The following is a 20487-nucleotide window of genomic DNA, read 5'->3' on the forward strand; positions in this document are numbered from 1 at the left end:
TGGTTGGAGCACTAAGATCTCATAAACCGAGTGGCAAGTCCAAAACAAAAACAAAAACAAAAACCTGCCCTCGCCTCAGTTTGGCAGGTGTTGGCCATCAGGCAATCTTCAGTCAGAGAATATGCAGGGTCCTCGGATAGACCAGAGCTTTGTAATTATACCCAGGAGTTCCATTCATTTGTTCATTCATTCATTCATGATGACAAATGTAGGATTAAGTGCCATTTTGAGCTGTTAAATTCTGGGCCTAGCTGGAGTCAGCCAGCACAGCAGGCACTGCTGGTAATGATTTGAACATGTCTGAACACTTGGCATGCCTCAGTTCCCTTGGCTCAAACAAAATAAACATCTGCTGAACATGAACCAGGTGCCAGACGTGCCCCTTGTCCTTAAGCAGCTTGTGATCTAGGGAGGAAAGACAGACACGAAACAAGTGACTACAAGTTTATGAGTTTTACCAAGGGGCATTTGAGTGTGCCATGGAGACACAGAAGAGGGGGTGCAAGTCTAGTCTAGGGGTTCAGGGGAAAGCTTACCTGCAGAAGGAATATTTGAGCTGAGGTTGAGGATGAGTAGGAGTTAGAATAGGCCCTAGGGAGCAGTCCAGGTGAAGGCCAAGGTGAACTTCAGATGATAGGGCTATTTAATGGGCAGTAGGGAGCACCCAGTTCAGCCTAATTCTCCTCCAGTGAGTTGGGGCTTGGCCCATCCAGCCCTTATCCATCCTCTCAGGGGGCGGATGCTGCACTAAACGGGAGAGGGAGTCGAGTGGCCTGTGCGTGGGTACCTCTCGGGGCCCCCTCCTCTGACTCAGGTGTCACAGGAGCTGTTGTGAATTCAGCACCACTCTTGTTGGAGCAATATTAAACATCATCACCAAAGGCAATTTTGACTCATTTCTTTATTAATATAGAAAAGGAGCCCAAGGCAGCTGGACCAGTAGTACAAAGCACCAGGAGTTAATACTATTCTGGTGAAAGGGTTGGCTTTACAAAAGTGAAGGAGTAGGCAAGAGCTGCCGTGGTTCTGGGGCCAGGCCCAGCCCACTGCCCAGAACCTTGGAGCAGCACCTGGAACCAACCCCTGGGAGAGAGTGACGGGGGGTCAGGGGCTGATGAGCTGGAGACCAGAAGGACAGGTGGCAGGGATGGAGGGCCAGGCAGTGAGAACCATCCTGTGGCTGATGAGGACAGGCAACTGCCGGCTGGAGGCTCCCCACTGGACCCTGGGCAGAGGCTCATGTGAGCCTCAGCTCCGGGGGCAGGTAGAAAAACCCTGTGGATACTAGAGAGGATGGGGATCCAGACACGGCTCAGGGTTGAAGGGCCTTTCCCTTCTCTCCACCAGGGGCCACCTTTCTCAACACTATGGGTGGGGCTTCAGGGCCCAAGGCACAGAGGGAGGCCCAGAGGCCTCCCAGCGGGAGGAAGAGGGGGCAGGAAGGAAGCACTTGAGTGTGCCCAGCTCAGGCAGCTGGGGCTGAGACACAGGGCAGGCAAACAGCACCCCCGTACAATGAGGCTGGAACGTGGGGCTGGGTTGGGCTTATCCTCAGCCAGGACCAGCCCCATGGCAACGGTGCTTGCCTCAAACCTTAGCAAACAGACTCTGCCGTGAGCACTGGCTCTCAGCAGACCCGGGTGCCAGCCCTAGCTCTCCTGGAACAGAGCTGTCTCACCATGGACCAGCCATGCCCTGCCCTGCCCTGGGCCTCCTCTGTTAACGAGAGCTTTGGATATGACCTCTCAGGTCACGGGAGCTGCAGGACCTGCTCTTGGTACTTAAGTGGGAACCAGTCCCAACCAGACTCCGGACAGAACTGGCATGGGCCGGGGGGCCGGGGGTAATGGGGGAGGAAGATGTTCCTGCACAGAACCTACCCCCCACACACTCCAGAGCCGGGAAAGGCCACTGAGAGCCTCTCCTTCGCCCAGGGGAGGTGGCCGCCCTCCCTTTGGCACAGGGGGGACACGGCTTGGTGTGACCCTTCATAACCACACCTGGGTAACACTCGGCATGGAGAGAATGGGGTGGCACTCTGCAAGCCTTTATGCTCTTCCCCGGGGTGGGGAGCTCAAGGCCACTTGTGGCTTTTGCCTCTAGCCCTTAGCGTAGAGAGGAGTGCTCTCCTTCTGTGGTCCTGCCCTGGGGACAGCCCGAGACTCTGCCTGGCTGGCACATGTTAGTTGGTCAGGAAAGGACAGAGGGGTAAGTAAGGAGACAGGGAGGTGAGAGTGACTCTCTGGCTTTCTCCTCGCCCTCTAGGGAGAGCAGCTCAATCAACCGAGTCGCAGATCTCCTCCACCACTGCGTTGAAGATGTGTGGCTGGTCCGCGTACACGTGGTGTGAGGCGCCCTCGATCTCCTGTGGATGGAGGACCCCGCCAGGGGCGGGACAGCCCTTTATTCAAGGCACTGGAAAACTATTGCACCATTTCTTTTTCCCTTAAGCCTGCTTGCCTGTCGCCCATGAGCACTTATTTTATCTAAGACAATTAAGGGATCTGCTTGCCCAGATCTTGGCACTTCCCTGTGGGAGTCAGTGAATCCCAATATCCCATCCTTACTTCTCCTACCTATGGCACCTGATTTTATCTTTCCTTCCACGCCAGCCCCTCCACCGACCTGCTCATGTCATCCACGTGTCCACTAAAGCAGGGCCCATCAGGCACCAGCCTAATTAAGCATACTCATTAGCAAATGATGGGGGAGGGGGTAAGGAAAAACGGCAGGCTGTGGGGGGGTCCGGAGGAGTGTGGTAGGAAGGCTTCACGGCAGCCTCTACAGTTCCCAGCTCTGGTTTGGGGTGGGAATTACAGGGGGTGGAGGGACAGCCTGGTTCCTGTGCCTGACTACTGGACAAAAATCTGCCTTTCAGCTGAACTGAGCTACACAGAAGTGAGAAGCCCTTAATTATGATTTTACAGAGAGCCAACCCTTTCAAATCCATTGCCGTAGCTCAACCTGTCCACTCCTCTTTCCCCCCGCCTCTCCCATCACCCTTCGCTACCCTGACTCAGCTACTCTGGGTCAGTCAACATGTGCTGGGATGTTGCAGTGTTTCCACCTCAATCCTGCTCCTCCACTGGCCAACGTACCATGTCTCGGACGTAGGAATCCGGCCGCTGCAGCTTCACCTTTTTTCCTGTGCTGGTGTCTATCCAGGTGTTGGCCCCATAGATCATGGTGATGGGCATTTCTTTTTGAATCAAGTGAATTCGCTCTAACATGGGTCGCCGGGCCCAGCCGAAGGACTCCATCATGGTTTTGAATGCCGTCTCCCCGCTGAAGAAGCAAAACAGGGTGAGGCAATGAATAAACACCACAGCCTAAAATGTCAATTTGTTGATCTCAGAGGCTGGGGCAGTATCTTTGTCATTCTTTGTGTTCCTCTCAGAGCCCAGCACTGGGCTCATTAAATATTAGGATATTAGGAGACAGGACTGAATCTCCAGAGGCTCCTATCACAGATGAGTTAGGAGGGACACACTTGTGAAAACCCCATGGCACTGAGAATTATCCAAGAGCCTAATAGGTTACTATTTATTCAACAAATATTTATGTGGCATCCCGGAGCTGAGGGTGGGGACATATGAACAAGACAGACGCAGTGCCTGCCCTCCTGGAGCTCACATTTTCCTCATACTTTAGGCATAAATAATGAATTATATGATTAACTTAACTTCAAATTTCCCAAGAATTATGAATGGGTGGCAGAGTTCTAGGAGAACACAGACTAGGGACTTGGCTTCCTGGGGCTGAAGGAGAGGGTCAAGGGGTTCACCTGGGGTGGGCTCTGATGAGCAAGTACTACAGAAGCACAAAGGGCTTACTGAGGAGAATGGAATGAAACATCAGTCTTGTGAAGACCTGGGGGGAGCAGCAGTTTGTGTGACTTGAGAAGCAATGACGGCCAATCTAATCTCCTTTGCTCCCTGGCCATTTCCTTAGGGAGAGCTAACCGAGGCTGTGTCACGAGGGGTCTGCAAGGCTGGGGCAAAAGCCAGCTGTCTAGGTTGCTCTCCTGGGAAGCAGGAGAGGTTGGGGACACTGTCGCCCAGCAGGCTCAGCCTGTCCAGGAATTATATCCCCAGTCTCCTTTGCACCCCTGAGAGAAAAAAGAGCCTGGGTTCTGCACAGGCCACCAGAAACAGGGTTCCTCCTTAAGACAGTGCAGCATGGTGGAAAAATCATGGCCTCTGGAGTCAGAGAGACATGAGTTCAAATCCTGGCTGTAGTTTCTAAGCAAGTCATATAAACAAGAATACACCTTAATTTTCTCATTTACAAGCTGGGAGGAATTATACCCACTTTATTAGGTCATTGTGAAGAAAATGAAAATATGTACAAAGCCCCTAAATTTAGGTGAAGCAAAGTAGGTACCCTATCCCCCCAATATTATTCTTTGGCCAAATCGTATTTTCCAAGGGGTAAGAGTTACCACTAGCTCATTAGGGTTACAACTCAGAAAGACTCAGGGGTTTATAAAATTGAGTGATGGGATTTGGGGGAAGGGGCTGGTTATCACTGATGTCATCTCTGCTTCTTCTAGGACCTGAATGAGGTGTGTGATTATATACTCTGTGGCTTAGATTGGGAGGCCATTCATTATATGGAACTAGGTCTGGGACTGGGGAATGCTCTGAGGAAAGGGCTAGGGGTGGGCCTGCAGGGTCTCAGAGGGTATGACACTGGCACTGAGCCCAGTGGGAGCTGAGAGGAGTCGAGAGCAGGAAGCAGGGGGCTTCCTGATTTGACTGTTGAGCTAAGTTTCTATACTGCTGCTTAAGCAGGGCCCTTCAATCAGCTGGGCTCCTGAGGAATGTTGGATGGACAGTTCCCACACTACCTGAAAGCTGTCTGGGTTTGACGCTAATGCTCAGACAGTACTGCTGGAATGCAAAACCTCAGTTGCTTCACAGCTTTGGGCTGAATAGTCCTGAAATGAGGCAGGGCAGTGCTGCTGCTCCCAATGACCTTGGCTCCCCTGAGATGCTTCCCAGTAGCGTAGGGTGAGGCCCCCACAGAGGTGGTGCCTCATGGTATCAGCCACTCACATGGCACTGCCCGAGGGGAAGATAACCTCCCTGACTCTGCCCTGGATGGCAGCTGTCAAGACTGCAGATCAGCAGGCTTGTGGGGCCTATGTCTGAGTTGTCATACATATAAACTTCTAGAGATTCTGCGGACATCCCCAAATCCCCTAAAGATAGGGAAGGCATTCCTATCCCAACAGTAAGTATTTCAAGGTGGACATAATTAAATTTTAAAATGCATAATCTTTCCATCAGCAGTTCTATTTGTAGGAATGTAGTCTAGAGATACAGTCACATGTGCGCAAAGGAAGATATGTAAGGAGGTTCCCTGAAGCAATGTCACATGATATCTCAGACCTAAAATAACAAGAAGATTCAGGAATTACAGGTCTGGGACAGGAGAAGACTTTCTTTTTTTTTTTCTTTATAAATATACCATGTTCAGAGAAGGAAGAACTACAGTCCTGCAGCATGTGGAACAAAAACCAAATTCACAGAAAGATAGACAAGATGAAAAGGCAGAGGGCTATGTACCAGATGAAGGAACAAGATAAAACCCCAGAAAAGCAACTAAATGAAGTGGAGATAGGCAACCTTCCAGAAAAAGAATTTAGAATAATGATAGTGAAGATGATCCAGGACCTTGGAAAAAGAATGGAGGCAAAGATCAAGAAGATGCAAGAAATGTTTAACAAAGACTTAGAAGAATTAAAGAACAAACAAACAGAGATGAACAATACAATAATTGAAATGAAAACTACACTAGAAGTAATCAATAGCAGAATAACTGAGGCAGAAGAACAGATAAGTGACCTGGAAGACAGAATGGTAGAATTCACTGCTGCAGAAGAGAATAAAGAAAAAAGAATGAAAAGAAATGAAGACAGCCTAAGAGACCTCTGGGACAACATTAAATGCAACAACATTCACATTATAGAGGTCCCAGAAGGAGAAGAGAGAGAGAGAAAGGACCAGAGAAAATATTTGCAGAGATTATAGTTGAAAACTTCCCTAACATGGGAAAGGAAATAGCCACCCAAGTCCAGGAAGTGCAGAGAGTCCCATACAGGATACACCTAAGGAGAAACATGCCGAGACACATAGTAATCAAACTGGCAAAAATTAAAGACAAAGTAAAACTATTGAAAGCAGCAAGAGAAAAATGACAAATAACATACAAGGGAACTCCCATAAGGTTAACAGCTGATTTCTCAGCAGAAACTCTACAAGCCAGAAGGGAGTGGAATGATATACTTAAAGTGATGAAAGGGAAGAACATACAACCAAGATTACTCTACCCAGCAAGGATCTCATTCAGATTCGATGGAGAAATCAAAAGCTGTACAGACAAGCAAAAGCTAAGAGAATTCAGCACCAACAAACCAGCTCTACAACAAATGCTAATGGAACTTCTCTAACTGGGAAACACAAGAGAAGAAAAGGACCTACAAAAACAAACGCAAAACAATTAAGAAAATGGTCATAGGAACATACATATCGATAATTACCTTAAACGTGAATGGATTAAATGCTCCAACCAAAAGACACAGCCTTGCTGAATGGATAGAAAAACAAGACCTATATAAATGCTGTCTACAAGTGACCCACTTCAGACCTAGGGACACATACAGACTGAAAGTGAGGGGGATGGAAAAAGATATTTCATGTAAATGGAAATCAAAAGAAAGCTGGAATAGCAATACTCATATCAGATAAAATAGACTTTAAAATAAAGAATGTTACAAGAGACAAGGAAGGACACTACATAATGATCAAGAGATCAATCCAAGAAGAAGATATAACAATTATAAATATATATGCACCCAACATAGGAGCACCTCAATACATAAGGCAACTGCTAACAGCTGTAAAAGAAGAAATTGACAGTAACACAATAATAGTGGGGGACTTTAACACCTCACTTACACCAATGGACAGATCATCCAAAATGAAAATAAATAAGGAAACAGAACTTTAAATGACACAATAGACCAGATAGATTTAATTGATATTTATAGGACATTCCATCCAAAAACAGCAGATTACACTTTCTTCTCAAGTGCACACAGAACATTCTCCAGGATAGATCACATCTTGGGTCACAAATCAAGCCTCAGTAAATTTAAGAAAATTGAAATCATATCAAGCATCTTTTCTGACCACAACACTATGAGATTAGAAATGAATTACAGGGGAGAAAACGTAAAAAACATAAACACATAGAGTCTAAACACTATGTTACTAAATAACCAAGAGATCACTGAAGAAATAAAAGAGGAAATCAAAAAATACCTAGAGACAAATGACAATGAAAACACGACAATCCAAAACCTATGGGATGCAGCAAAAGCAGTTCTAAGAGGGAAGTTTATAGCTATACAAGCCTACCTCAAGAAACAAGAAAAATCTCAAATAAACAATCTAACCTTACACCTAAAGGAACTAGAGGAAGAACAAACAAAACCCAAACTTAGCAGAAGGAAAGAAATCATAAAGATCAGAGCAGAAATAAATGAAACAGAAACAAAGAAAACAATAGCAAAGATCAATAAAACTAAAAGCTGGTTCTTTGAGAAGATAAACAAAATTGATAAATCATTAGCAAGACTCATCAAGAAAAAGAGGGAGGGCTTCCCTGGTGGCGCAGTGGTTGGGAGTCCGCCTGCCGATGCAGGGGTCACGGGTTCGTGCCCTGGTCCGGGAGGATCCCACGTGCTGCGGAGCGGCTGGGCCCGTGAGCCATGGCCGCTGGGCCTGCACGTCTGGAGCCTGTGCTCCACGGCAGGAGAGGCCACAGCAGTGAGAGGCCCGTGTACCACAAAAAAAAAAAAAAGAAAAAGAGGGAGAGGACTCAAATCAATAAAATTAGAAATGAAAAAGGAGAAGTTACAACAGACACCGCAGAAATACACAACATCCTAAGAGACTACTACCAGCAACTCTATGCCAATAAAATGGACAATCTGGAAGAAATGGACAAATTCTTAGAAAGGTATAACCTTCCAAGACTGAACCAGGAAGAAATAGAAAATATGAACAGACCAATCACAAGTAATGAAAATGAAACTGTGATTAAAAATCTTCCAACAAACAGAAGTCCAGGACCAGATGGCTTCACAGGTGAATTCTATCAAACATTTAGAGAAGAGCTAACACCCATCCTTCTCAAACTCTTCCAAAAAATTACAGAGGAAGGAACACTCCCAAACTCATTCTATGAGGCCACCATCACCCTGATACCAAAACCAGACAAAGGTACCACAAATAAAGAAAATTACAGACCAATATCACTGATGAATATAGATGCAAAAATCCTCAACAAAATACTAGCAAACAGGACTTCCCTGGTGGCACAGTGGTTGGGAGTCTGCCTGCCGATGCAGGGGACGCAGGTTCGTGCCCCAGTCCGGGAAGATCCCGCATGCCGTGGAGCGGCTAGGCCCGTGAGCCATGGCCGCTGGGCCTGCGTGTCCGGAGCCTGTGCTCCACGGCGGGAGAGGCCACAGTGGTGAGAGGCCCGCATATAGCAAACAAACAAACAAACAAACAAACAAAAACTAGCAAACAGAATCCAACAACACATTAAAAGGATCATACACCATGATCAAGTGGAATTTATCCCAGGGATGCAAGGATTCTTCAATATATGCAAATCAATCAATGATTGATTTGCATATATTGATACACCATATTAACAAACTGAAGAATAAAAACCATATGATCATCTCAATAGATGCAGAAAAAGCTTTTGACAAAATTCAACACCCATTTATGGTAAAAACTCTACAGAAAGTAGGCATAGAGGGAACCTACCTCAACATAATAAAGGCCATATATGACAAACCCACAGCAAACATCATTCTCAATGGTGAAAACCTGAAAGCATTTCCTCTAAGATCAGGAACAAGACAAGGATGTCCTCTCTCACCGCTGTTATTCAACGTAGTTTTGGAAGTCCTAGCCATGGCAATCAGAGAAGAAAAAGAAATAAAAGGGATACAAACTGGAAAAGAAGAAGTAAAACTGTCACTGTTTGCAGATGACATGATACTATACATAGAGAATCCTAAAGATGCCACCAGTAAACTACTCGAGCTAATCAAGGAATTTGGTAAAGTTGCAGGATACAAAATTAATGCACAGAAATCTCTTGCATTCCTATACACTAATGATGAAAAACCTGAAAGAGAAATTAAGGAAACACTCCCATTTACCACTGCAACAACAACAAAAAAATACCTAGGAATAAACCTTCCTAGGGAGACAAAAGACCTGTATGCAGAAAACTATATGACACTGATGAAAGAAATTAAAGATGATACCAACAGATGGAGAAATATACCATGTTCTTGGATTGGAAGAATCAATATTGTGAAAATGACTATAGTACCCAAAGCAATCTACAGATTCAATGCAATCTCTATCAAATTACCAATGGCATTTTTTATGAACTAGAACAAAAAAATCTTAAAATCTGTATGGAGACACAAAAGACCCTGAATAGCCAAAGCAGTCTTGAGGGAAGAAAATGGAGCTGGAGGAATCAGACTCCCTGACTTAAGACTATACTACAAAGCTACAGTAATCAAGACAATGTGGTACTGGCACAAAAACAGAAACATAAATCAATGGAACAAGATAGAAAGCCCAGAGGTAAACCTACGCACCTATGGTCAACTAATCTATGACAAAGGAAGCAAGGATATACAATGGAGAAAAGACAGTCTCTTCAACAAGTGGTGCTGGGAAAACTGGAAAGCTACATGTAAAAGAATGAAATTAGAACACTCCCTAACACCAAACACCATACACAAAAATAAACTCAAAATGGATTAGAGACCTAAATGTAAGACTGGACACTATAAAACTCTTAGAGGAAAACATAGGAAGAACACTCCTTGACATAAATCACAGCAAGATCTTTTTGATCCACCTCCTAGAGTAATGGAAATAAAAAGAATAATAAACAAATGGACCTAATAAAACTTAAAAGCTTTTGCACAACAAAGGAAACCATAAACAAGACAAAAAGACAACCCTCAGAATGGGAGAAAATGTTTGCAAACGAATCAATGGACAAAGGATTAATCTCCAAAATATATAAACAGCTCATGCAGCTCAATATTAAAAAAACAAACTGGGCTTCCCTGGTGGCGCAGAGGTTGAGAGTCCGCCTGCCAATGCAGGGGTCACGGGTTCGTGCCCCGGTCCGGGAAGATCCCACATGCCGCAGAGCGGCTGGGCCCGTGAGCCATGGCCGCTGCGCCTGCGCGTCCGGAGCCTGTGCTCCGCAACGGGAGAGGCCACGACAGTGAGAGGCCCGCGTACTGCAAAAAAAAAAAAAAAAAAAAAACAAACAACCCAATCCAAAAATGGGCAGAAGACCTAGATAGACATTTCTCCAAAGAAAACATACAGATGGCCAAGAAGCACGTGAAAAGCTGCTCAACATCACTATATTAGAGAAATGCAAATCAAAACTACAATGAGGTATCACTTCACACCAGTTAAAATGGGCTTCATCAGAAAATCTACAAAGAACAAATGCTGGAGAGGGTGTGGAGAAAAGGGAACCCTCTTGCACTGGGAATGTAAACTGACACAGCCACTATGGAGAACAGTATGAAGGTTCCTTAAAAAACTAAAAATAGAATTATCATATGATCCAGCAATCCCACTACTGATCATATACCCAGAGAAAACCACAATTCAAAAAGACACATGCACCCCACTGTTTATTGCAGCACTATTTACAATAGCCAGGTCATGGAAGCAAACTAAATGCCCATTGACAGATGAATGGATAAAGAAGTTGTGGTACATATATACAATGGAATATTACTCAGCCATATAAAGGAACAAAATTGGGTCATTTGTTGAGACGTGGATGGATCTAGAGACTGTCATACAGAGTGAAGTAAGTCAGAAAGAGAAAACCAAATATCGTATATTAACACGTATATGTGGAACCTAGAAAAACAGTACAGATGAACTGGTTTGGGCAGAAATAGAGACACAGATGTAGAGAAGAAATGTATGGACACCAAGGGGGGAAATCTGTGGGGGGGTGCGGGTGGGGGTGGGGGTGTGATGAATTGGGCGATTGGGATTGATGTGTATACACTGATGTATATTAAATGGATGACTAATAAGAACCTGCTGTATAAAAAAATTAATAAAATTAAAAAAAATACCATGTTCATATCACTTTTTCAGTTAAAAGAAAAAAGATCTTTGCAAATGTTTTCCAGTCTTTTTGCCTGTCAGGCTAACTGCCTATCTCCAGGGAAGAGTAAGCTAGAGACGGGCGGCATGTTTAATTAATCTATTATCTTCTCCATCCCTTTGTGCCTATCCCTGGGAAAGTTTCTGGAAACCATCAAGCCTGCTAATTCCTATGTTCCCCTAACTGAATGAGAGCTCTGTGGAAGAAGAAATACAGCACAGAATGATCCTGGGACCGTTCTGGAGTTTTCCAGCAGCTGGAGTTTTAGCTGCCAACCCATCGACGTGAGCTGACTCTGGAAGCTGCCCTCACCTGGGATTCTGGGCATTGCAGTGGTAGATATACTCTGATATAGTATCATCGTCAAAGAAGTCTGCAAACTTGCGCTTGAAGTCTGGTCGGAATCGCTGTACCAGGCTGGGCCCTGGGAGGGGACAGAATGTGGAGAGGCCGATTTGAATAGGGAGAAAAGACTCCTGCCTTTGTATGTGTTAACAACTTTAACCAAACATCATTTCTCCTAAGGGTTTGTTTGCTTTGTATACTTAATGTTATAGTGGCAGACAGAGCATGCAAGTCTTTGGGGAAAGCTCCAGGTGACTACAAATGAGTCAGTTAGTTGCCAAAGAATTTAGACAGTCTAATGTCACTGAGGAACCAGATTATCTGCAGCTCAATGAAGTCCCAAGATCTTTCTCTCCAAGGATCACAAGCCCCACAGGAGTCCATGGTTGAGATGCTTTGCTTTTACAGTCTGAGCTATGTTCTCTTTCTCCCCAAGACCCTTTATGGCCGTTTAATCTTCTGAAGGTAGTGGATGAAACCAGACCACCTCCCAAGAGCCCTCTCACGTTCAGGCCTGTAATAGAATACGAGTGAAGAGGTAAACCTAATGCTGGCATCTCAGACTCGGGGCACAGTTTTAGAGCAATCTGTTCCCTTCACCTTTCTTTAAATAGTACATACACAAGCAGTAGGGCACTTGAAACACACTGTAAAAATTGGGCCTAATGAATGATCAGCTTCTGGCCTCTCTCTTCTGGTCTGCTCTCTCTGTGTGAGAAGCATGGGGTGAGAGGGAAGCAAAGCTGGGATTCCCTGGGCCCTGGTCCTCCTGCATGGCTGCCAGCCAACCTCCCCAACCATAACAGCTCTGATGCCCATGCATGGACCTGGCCAGAGGCAAGTCCAGAAATGGGGAGAGTGGTTAGAGCAGGGCTTCTCCCTGGAAAAGGATTATAGAAGGTCTCCTGGTGTGCACAGTGCTGGGTGCCCTAAGAAGTTCAGCCTTCCGTGCATTTAGTATCCTTTGGCACCTGTGTCTCTTGCTTTCCTTCCTTTCTCCCCAAACTCCTACCTTCTGCTCAAGTGCTCATTTTTCTCTTTTATCCAGAGCCATTCTGTTTCTCTTGAAGGGCCTCGAGAGACAACTCTTATTCAGCCATTAGCAATTAATTCATAATAATTGGCTATTGAACATGACTGTGTATATATAAGCCATCAGTGCAAAATAGATGGCCACCAATCTTTTCTATAAAAGGAATCTGCTTTTTGCTTTATCAGAGTAAAAGGCTCCCCAGATAGGGAGGGTGCTAGCAGTGCGAGGTCAGAAGGCTGGGGCATATTGATCCCACTTACTCTGGCTGGCTTCCCGCTCCTTCCCTCCCTTCACTCACAGGATTTGCTGACAGCTACTAAGTGGTGAAGACGTGGTGTCTGACTGGGGCAGGAGCTTGCCTGCCACTGTGGGCTAGGCTGGAGGCTCTGGTCCTGACCTCTCCTGGCAACACGTGCTGGGTGAGCTGCAGGGATGGGATCCAGCAGTGGTGACCATGCTGAAACACCAACAAGCTGCCATAAACATGTAGCACAGAAACTCAACAGAGGAAGAGTCACCTCACGGCCCCTTTCTCTCTCTCTGGGGCACAGAATAGCAGTTCTGCTCCATCTGTCTCTTGCATGGAAAAGCTTTTTCCATGCAGATGAAGGAAAAAAAGAACCTTCTGAAACTGCAGATAAAGACATCTGGTCCAGATTAACAGCTTTACATAACAATGTTAGGCCTGTTCCCACTTTTCATGAACAAGAGGGGATGGTGAGAGTCCAGGTGCAGTGGGACAGCCGTGGTTTGAGGAGATAGTTTTCCACCTACAGGCTACTCACCCCAGGGCCCAGCTACTCGAAGAACAGCCAGTGGATTGGAACGCCCTAGGACAGAGGCCACAGCCTTGACCCAGGTCGGGGGTGCACGGATCTGACTGGGGTCAGTTGGTCGGAGGGGAAAGCCCCATGGGTCCACCAGGATGAGGTGTTTAACTCTAAAGGAGGAAAAAGGAGGAGTCAAGTTGTCTTTGCTTGAAGGTATCACAGCCCTTAAATCACCCAGGAAGAGAACTATTGGAAACAAATACCGGAAGTTTCCCAGCAAGGCGAGGAGTTGTCGTGATGGAGATGGGTGGCTCCTCCTTACCTGTCAGGGTACTTGATTGAGTAGGAAGTGGCCAGGAATCCTCCCAGACTGTGCCCCAGGAGGATCATACTGGGGATCCCCATGGTCTCCCGCCACGTCTCTATCGAGGTCACAAACTCGTCCTCGGCCCCCTCTGGGTCCCTCGGGAACGCTGGCCTAGAGCTTCGCCCAAAGCCGAGCAGATCGAAGGTATGCAGAGTGCGGCGGGCGCTCAGTGAATCCATGTTGAGGATCCAGAGGCCCACGCCGCCCCCAAAGCCATGCACCATCACCAGGGGGGTGCGGTCCCTGAGCTCAGGACTCACTGTCACCGTCCAGATCTTGTTCTGGTTTGGGAGGGACACATATCGGGCCAGGAACTTGTTCTGGAGGCCTGGGGAGAGGGGTCCAGGGCAGAGTGATAAGACTGTGTGCTGACAGCATCATCCTTTTGCTTAGACTCCCACTCTTCAGCTCTCTCTCATCCCCAAACCCTTCCTGACCTCCCTCGCCTTTCCTTTCACAACTCTCTGACCATACATCCTAAGAGTTCAACTCCAGGTACAATTTGTAGACCGTCTAGTCTGTAGGTATTAAGAGGGGCCATCTTATTCTTGGGTCCCTTTGGGTCCACGGTGGCAGTGACCCCACTGACCCCACAGAGCTTCAGCATCTCTCACTCTTGTACCTGTATGTACTTGGGGCTTGACCCATGGATGGTAGTGTCCTCACTGAGGGTATCTGGGAGGGTTGACCCAGGTCCCTCTGAGGGACAGACCAAGGCGGGCAATGCTTTCTCCGCTGGTGTGAAGGCAGTCACATGACAGAGCTGCTGGGGGGAAGTCACCTGGGTCTCAGACAGCTTGAAAGGCTTTGAAAACTGTGGCTGTTCTGTGGTTGTACTTATCCCAGCCCAAAAGAGAGAGGATAGCCATGGCTGGGGCAGTGGCTATAGGGCGGGGAAGGTCATATGAGGAATATGGGGAGATGTGGCCCAAGGATCTTGTTTGAGTCGGTGGCTGCTGATGTTCCTGGGATGCCTTACCCCAGCAGAACACTGCCCACTAGAGCTGGTCTGTGGGAATCCCCAACTACTCTGGTAACTGGACGGCGGGGTTGGGGTGGGTGGCACTAATTGCGCAGAACACAAGGAATAGTAACATTAGCGAATACAGGACTGCTGGTCCTTGGGTAGGAAGATGGTAAATCTAAGAAGTGCTTGTGTGTTTGATGAGAAAGGGAGAGATGGCAAAAGAAAAGAATAGGAGAAGGAAGAAGTAAAGGAGAGAATGTGTACATATGTACATGTTGTATGTTAATAGCTAGTACAGGGTTTGAGGTGAAGTTGTGGGATGTGACAGAAACCAGCATGATGGACAGGGAGGGAGATGTCAAGGAACCACTATCATGGAATGTGTGTCCTCTGGGCAAATCTTTTCCCTCCAGTCACAGACATCCCTTCCTCCCACCCCAAGCATTGTCAATCAGGAATCAGTGGGCTCAGTGTGCCAGGCTCTGGGAAGATCCTGTATCCTGGGCCTCCCGAGGGAGGTGGGACGAGTGTCCCTTCTACTTACACTGGAGGATCCTGGCTTCCACGTTCTTCAGCTGAGACATGGAAGTGGGGCGCCAAGTGGGCAGCCAGCTGCTCAGCCAGCCTTGAGGCCTGGGACAGGGAGACACAGAGACACTCACTAGCAAAGCTGGAAACACTGATGCTCTCAGCCTTGCTTGCAGTTAGTTACAAAAGAGTTATCAGGGTGCAGGGTGTTTCCAGGCTCAGGATACCTGCCCCTATGGCAGTCAGCAATTCCCTGGCTGCCTGATAGACTGTTATTCTTCTCTGGTAAATGATTATTAACAACAACATGCCCTTTGTTTCAACAGATACTCAGAATACCATGCGCACAGCACTTCACAGTTTACAAAGCCCTTTCACATTTTTTTATCTCATTTGAGCTTTACAACTCCACTTTGTTACTGGTTATTATAATGTTCAAGGAGGTTACAAAGGGGGAAAAAGCCAACTCGTAACTAATGTTTCAGTTCTCCTTTGCCATTCCTAGGACTGTATGTTCCTTTAGAGTAGGGCAAATTCCTATGCTACCTGCCCCCCTGGCAGGGCACCAGGGTTCGTGTGTGCCCTCTTCCAAGCCCCTGGAAGTACAGAGCACTGTGTCAGTGCCCAGCTGGGCTCTCAGGCAATCAATCAGTCCAGCATTGAATGACATGATGGGAGAGGCAGGGAGTAGGATGAGGGACACCTGGGTTCAAGTCCTGCTGTGATTCCCTGACAGGACAAAGGTTACCCTTGGCCTTGTTTCCAGTTTATAAAATAAGTAGAAAGCTCACATATGTCATCACCTCCAGTGGCATGCAGTAAAACAGATAAGATAACCTATCTTGCTTTCTACTTTATACCCAGAGAACTTTAAGTCATTGCAGGGTAGAGGTTGAAAGTAGCAGTTGTGGAATAATTTTTAAAAATCCTGGATCTAGGGACTTCCCTTGTGGTACAGTAGTTTAGAATCCGCCTGCCAATGCAGGGGACACAGGATAGAAGCCCTGGTCCAGGAAGATCCCACATGCAGGGGAGCAACTAAGCCTGTGTGCCACAACTACTGGGCCTGCACTCTAGAGCCCGCGAGCCACAACTACTGAGCCCACGTGCCACAACTACTGAAGCCTGCGCACCTAGAGCCCGTGCTCTGCAACAAGGGAAGCCACTACAACGAGAAGCCCACGCACCGCAACGAAGAGTAGCCCCTGCTCGCCGCAACTAGAGAAAACCCACGTGCAGCAACGAAGACCCAATGCAGCCAAAAACAAACAAACAACCCCCCCCCAAAATGCTTTAAAAAACCCACAAAACACCCTGGATCTAAGTCACAGTAATATCATTTACAAGTAGAATGGTGTTGGCCTGTTAAATAACCTGTCTTTGAGCATTTAGATATGGAAGGGACGTCATAAGGTGCCTGGGACAAAACAGATGCTCACTGAATGAGCTTTTATTATTCCTTTTCCATCCCATATGATATTTCTCTTTTCAAATCCAGGTTTCGCCTTATTTTTTCAAGGCCACACACGAATACTCACATTATACAAGCACAGTTTCACACTTGTCTGTTTTCTGAAAGGAGGTGTGACCTAAGGCCAGAGGCTGAAGTTCTAATCCTGGCATTGCCACTCAGCAGCAATGTGTCTTTGGACACATTATTTAGCCTTCTCTGTCAGTTTCCTCATCTTTAAAGGGAGATAATAATAGTATCTACCTCATAGGGTTGTTATAAAGATCAAATGAATGAATGCACAGAGACATCACACTAGCACAAGATAAACTCCCAATAAATGTTCTTTTCCCCAGCTGAATCATAAGCTATCTATATTCCCAGTGTTTTGCAAGTAGCAAATCTCAGTGACTGAGGTTTGAAAGAAATACTGAGGTTGCAGCTGAAACTGGTCCATCAATGGCTTTAGCCAGATGAGAGCTGTCACTCCCAGTCAATCTGGTCCTATGAAGACTCAGAACCCTTTGAATATTCCACTGGAATTCCTTATAGGCTTGAAGCACGGGCACCAAGACCACAGAATGTTGCCAGTCTTAAGAGACAAACTTTCTCTCCACCCAACAGAGACTGTGACAAGTCAGGGCATGTCATCTGGACCCCACATTGCCTCATATATGCCCAAAGCAGCACTCAGGAGAAATGTTCCAAGGAACAGCATCAAGGGCTGCTCTGCAGATACTCTTCAGGGAGAGCTTTTCCTCTCTTCTTCACCAGAAATGCTACCGTTAAAGCACTGGAAATAGTCCCTGGCACACTATCTGCTCCATACCACTGGGGAGATGAGGCCTGGGCTGGGGAATTGAGGCAAGAAGCAGAGCAGCCACTTAGCCATGAACTTAGCCTGGCTGGGGTTGTCTCTTCCCTTTAGGGTGCCTTTATCCTGATGGTGGGTGAGGCAGAAGGGGTTCTGTGCTGGGTGAGAAGACTGTTCTAGACCTCTGTGATGTTGAGGTCTCCTAACTTCTTTGGGCACTGGATTCTTCATTTGTAAAAAGGAACTAAACTACCTGAATCTCTACCAGGTCTAATATTTGATTTCTCTAAGACATCGTAGCTATTGTAAATCTCCTCTTGGAAGCATCATTTTGGAAAAACACCACTCTCCTGGGCAGTTCCTTCAAGCCCAGGAAGCTATTATTGTCATAACGTTAATTAGTTTTGCAAGCAGCTCTGAAAAGGGGCGAATAAGGGGCAACACGAGATCCAGGAAAGACCCAGTTTTGGTGAAAACGCCCCCCCCCCGGACCCCCCCACCCCGCTTGGCTGGAAGCTGAGTCATTCTCCAAGCAACTTTTCCTTGCTCCTGTCAGACTGTGAACTGCTTGTCACACCACCTACAGGTGGTATCCCAAACTTGATGTCCTTGAGACGGTGTTAACAAATTCCAAAAGCTCTAATTCTGAAACCGCAGCATTAAGGATATTGTTATGATGATTAAAAACTATCAACAACAACAACAACAACAAACTATCAACAAGGATTGCCAGCGACTAAGCGTCTCCGTTGGCAAGAGCGAAAGAAACTTGCAAGCCTATTAACCCAGACCAGTCCCAGAGCAGTGGAGCCCGCTCTCCGCTTGCCACGCCTTACCCGTGCTGGGCTGGGCTAAGCGAGGCTCTTCCCACACCCCTGCCTCCCGTCCTGGAGCAAATCCAGACGAGCAGACCTGGCTGTTACCCCCACACCTGCGTCCACATGCTTGCTTTGGGGGATCTGAGACATCACCACTAAATCTAATCCCAGGGTACACAGACTAGAGGGGAGCAAGGAATGAACGCGAACACTAAAGTGGAAAGTCAGAACCGCTGGGCTGTAGAAATCGTTCTATTCCATCGCTCCCCTGGCTCTGCTGCCACATCTTCTGGGCAAAAGGAAAGCAACCAAACGCAACCCCCAGCCCTCCCCTGAAGCCGACCTGAAAAAGGAAAGTCTGGAAGGTGTCTAAAACTGTTCCTCAGCCACAGACAGTCCCAGGTTCATGGCCCAGAGATAGAGATAGAGAAAGAGACAGGATTAACTCACTGCTGCTCCAGATCATCAGCCATAGTAAACAAGCCCTGCCGGGTCGAGCTGAGCCAGCCCATCCCTCCGCCTGACGCCAGCACCAGCTGACCCAGAAAAGGGTAGGATAGCAAAGTGGGGCGTGGCCAGCGCCGCGAACGGGGAGGAGGGGCATCAGGACGCGGGCTGGGGCTCTGAACCCAGCCCGCTGGGACAGCTGGGACACATGAGATGTCTCCGAGAGCGTCACAAAATAGGACAGTAGTTCTGGTCACACATTTGGGGACAGTGAGGGAGATAAGTAGTACTGAAACAACCGAGTCCCTCACAGGAGCTCCATCAAACCTCTACTCTCTGATAATTAAAAAGTGACTTAACTACCCCTGCACGCTCCCACAACACCCATTGGGCTTCCCTATTATAGCCACCCCATGCCCTCAAGTCCACCCCTTAGTGTTCCTTCTAGTCAGATGCTCAAGATGTTTGTGGAGACACTACCAACCGTTGAACGCTCCTACAAAGGGTCTGAGAGGCTTTGGCCCAAGTAGACTACCAAATTTCGCAAATAAAAACCAGGACGCCTAGTTAAAGTTGAATTGCAGATGAACAGCAAATACTTTTTTGGAGTAAGCATGTCCCATGCAATATTTAGGACATAAATGGGCATCCTGTACTTTACCTGGCCACCCTAAACCTAAGCCACACATGCCAAGATGAGCGTTCCTCTGCTCTGGGGTTGTCTTTGGCCCCAGCCTGGTTCCCAGGGACAAGGTGGCTCAACCCCAGGTCTCCGTCAGTTTGGGATCCCTGCCTCCCCTTCCCCAGGGGGAGCAGTTGAAGGACTAGCCCACACAGGTGGGTCTGCTTTAGGCAGCTGGGATGGGGGCTGGAGAGAGAGAGGTCCTGCTTGGCTTGCTCAGCAGAGGAGTCAGATCTTAAGGCTGACTCCAGAACTGACCTGAACTGGTAAACAGGGCCTGATGACCCTGGAGTGGTCATCCTCTTGATTAGGTTAACACCAGACTAGAGATAGTGGATGGTGGGTGGGAGAATGCTGGTGGTAGGGGTTTGTCAAGGTGGTTTGTTGAGCCTTCCTGCAGGACTCAGGAGATTCTGAGATTTCTTCTTTCTTGTAACACAGTGTTAAACTGATCTGATTAGCATTACAAGGGATTGAAGTTTAAGAGGATAGGCATTTAGAGACTTTAGGGGTCTAGGAATTTGTAAGATGTGGGGCAAAGTAGTACAGATAGCAGAGGACCTGTCTCTCATTCATTCTTACAACAAAGCAGATGGTCCTAAACCTCAGGGGGCATTACAATCATCTGGCTGGCTTGTTAAAAATTCAGGTTTCCAAATCCCTACCCACTGAGCTTCTACTTCATTTGGTTTGGTTTGATGGTAAAAGCTGCAATTTTAGGAAGCACTTCAGATGCTGAAGTTCAATGAATTCTGGGTATAGGTCAATTTTGGTTTTACCACTTCTCTACTGCATGTTTGTGGGTAAATTATTGAGCATCTCTTTAATTTTCTTCTTCTGTCTTGTAAGAATTAACCAAGATAATTCAAATAAACATTTAGTACATTTGTTTAGGCTAAAAAGTTACCATTATTATTATTATATACATACCTATTCAAAGCCAAGCATTATGTTAGGCACCAAGAACACCATTATCAAAAGTAAAGAAACACAGGGAATTCCCT

General features: G+C 46.8%; 1 protein-coding gene and 1 long non-coding RNA gene across 5 annotated transcripts in view; one reads left to right on the forward strand and one right to left on the reverse strand.

Annotated features, from left to right (window-relative positions):
* Positions 1–2352, forward strand: part of LOC131753461 (uncharacterized) — a 93230-nt gene extending 90878 nt beyond the window's left edge. The window contains exon 4 of the long non-coding RNA XR_010839632.1: positions 2266–2352. This is a non-coding gene — a long non-coding RNA (uncharacterized lncRNA). The remainder of the gene's footprint in view (positions 1–2265) is intronic.
* Positions 883–18897, reverse strand: ABHD4 (abhydrolase domain containing 4, N-acyl phospholipase B). 4 transcript variants are annotated; one of them, XM_059058735.2, is made up of 8 exons: positions 18805–18888; positions 15289–15377; positions 13733–14105; positions 13426–13580; positions 12939–13097; positions 11575–11686; positions 3099–3285; positions 883–2365 (listed from the first exon to the last, which is right to left on the reverse strand). In XM_059058735.2, exons 1-8 carry the CDS (start codon positions 18864–18866, stop codon positions 2276–2278), a joined length of 1227 nt encoding a protein of 408 aa, XP_058914718.1. In that variant the 5' UTR covers positions 18867–18888; the 3' UTR covers positions 883–2275. The 4 variants fall into 4 exon arrangements, with proteins under 4 accessions (XP_058914718.1, XP_066884908.1, XP_066884909.1 ...); XM_067028807.1 differs by having other exon boundaries at positions 18698–18834; XM_067028808.1 differs by lacking the exon at positions 12939–13097 and having other exon boundaries at positions 18698–18897.
* Positions 18898–20487: the final 1590 nt, after the last annotated feature.

The sequence above is a fragment of the Kogia breviceps genome, chromosome 3 (assembly GCF_026419965.1).
Source record: "Kogia breviceps isolate mKogBre1 chromosome 3, mKogBre1 haplotype 1, whole genome shotgun sequence".
Classification (NCBI taxonomy): Eukaryota; Metazoa; Chordata; class Mammalia; order Artiodactyla; family Physeteridae; genus Kogia; species Kogia breviceps.

Coding starts and splice junctions, on each gene's coding strand:
- ABHD4 (XM_059058735.2), bottom strand. CDS start 18,866: ATGGGCTGGCTCAGCTCGACCCGGCAGGGCTTGTTTACTATGGCTGAT. Junction 15,378..18,804: donor GCTGATGATCTGGAGCAGCA/GTGAGTTAATCC, acceptor TCCCTGTCCCAG/GCCTCAAGGCTGGCTGAGCA. Junction 14,106..15,288: donor GGAAGCCAGGATCCTCCAGT/GTAAGTAGAAGG, acceptor CCCTCTCCCCAG/GCCTCCAGAACAAGTTCCTG.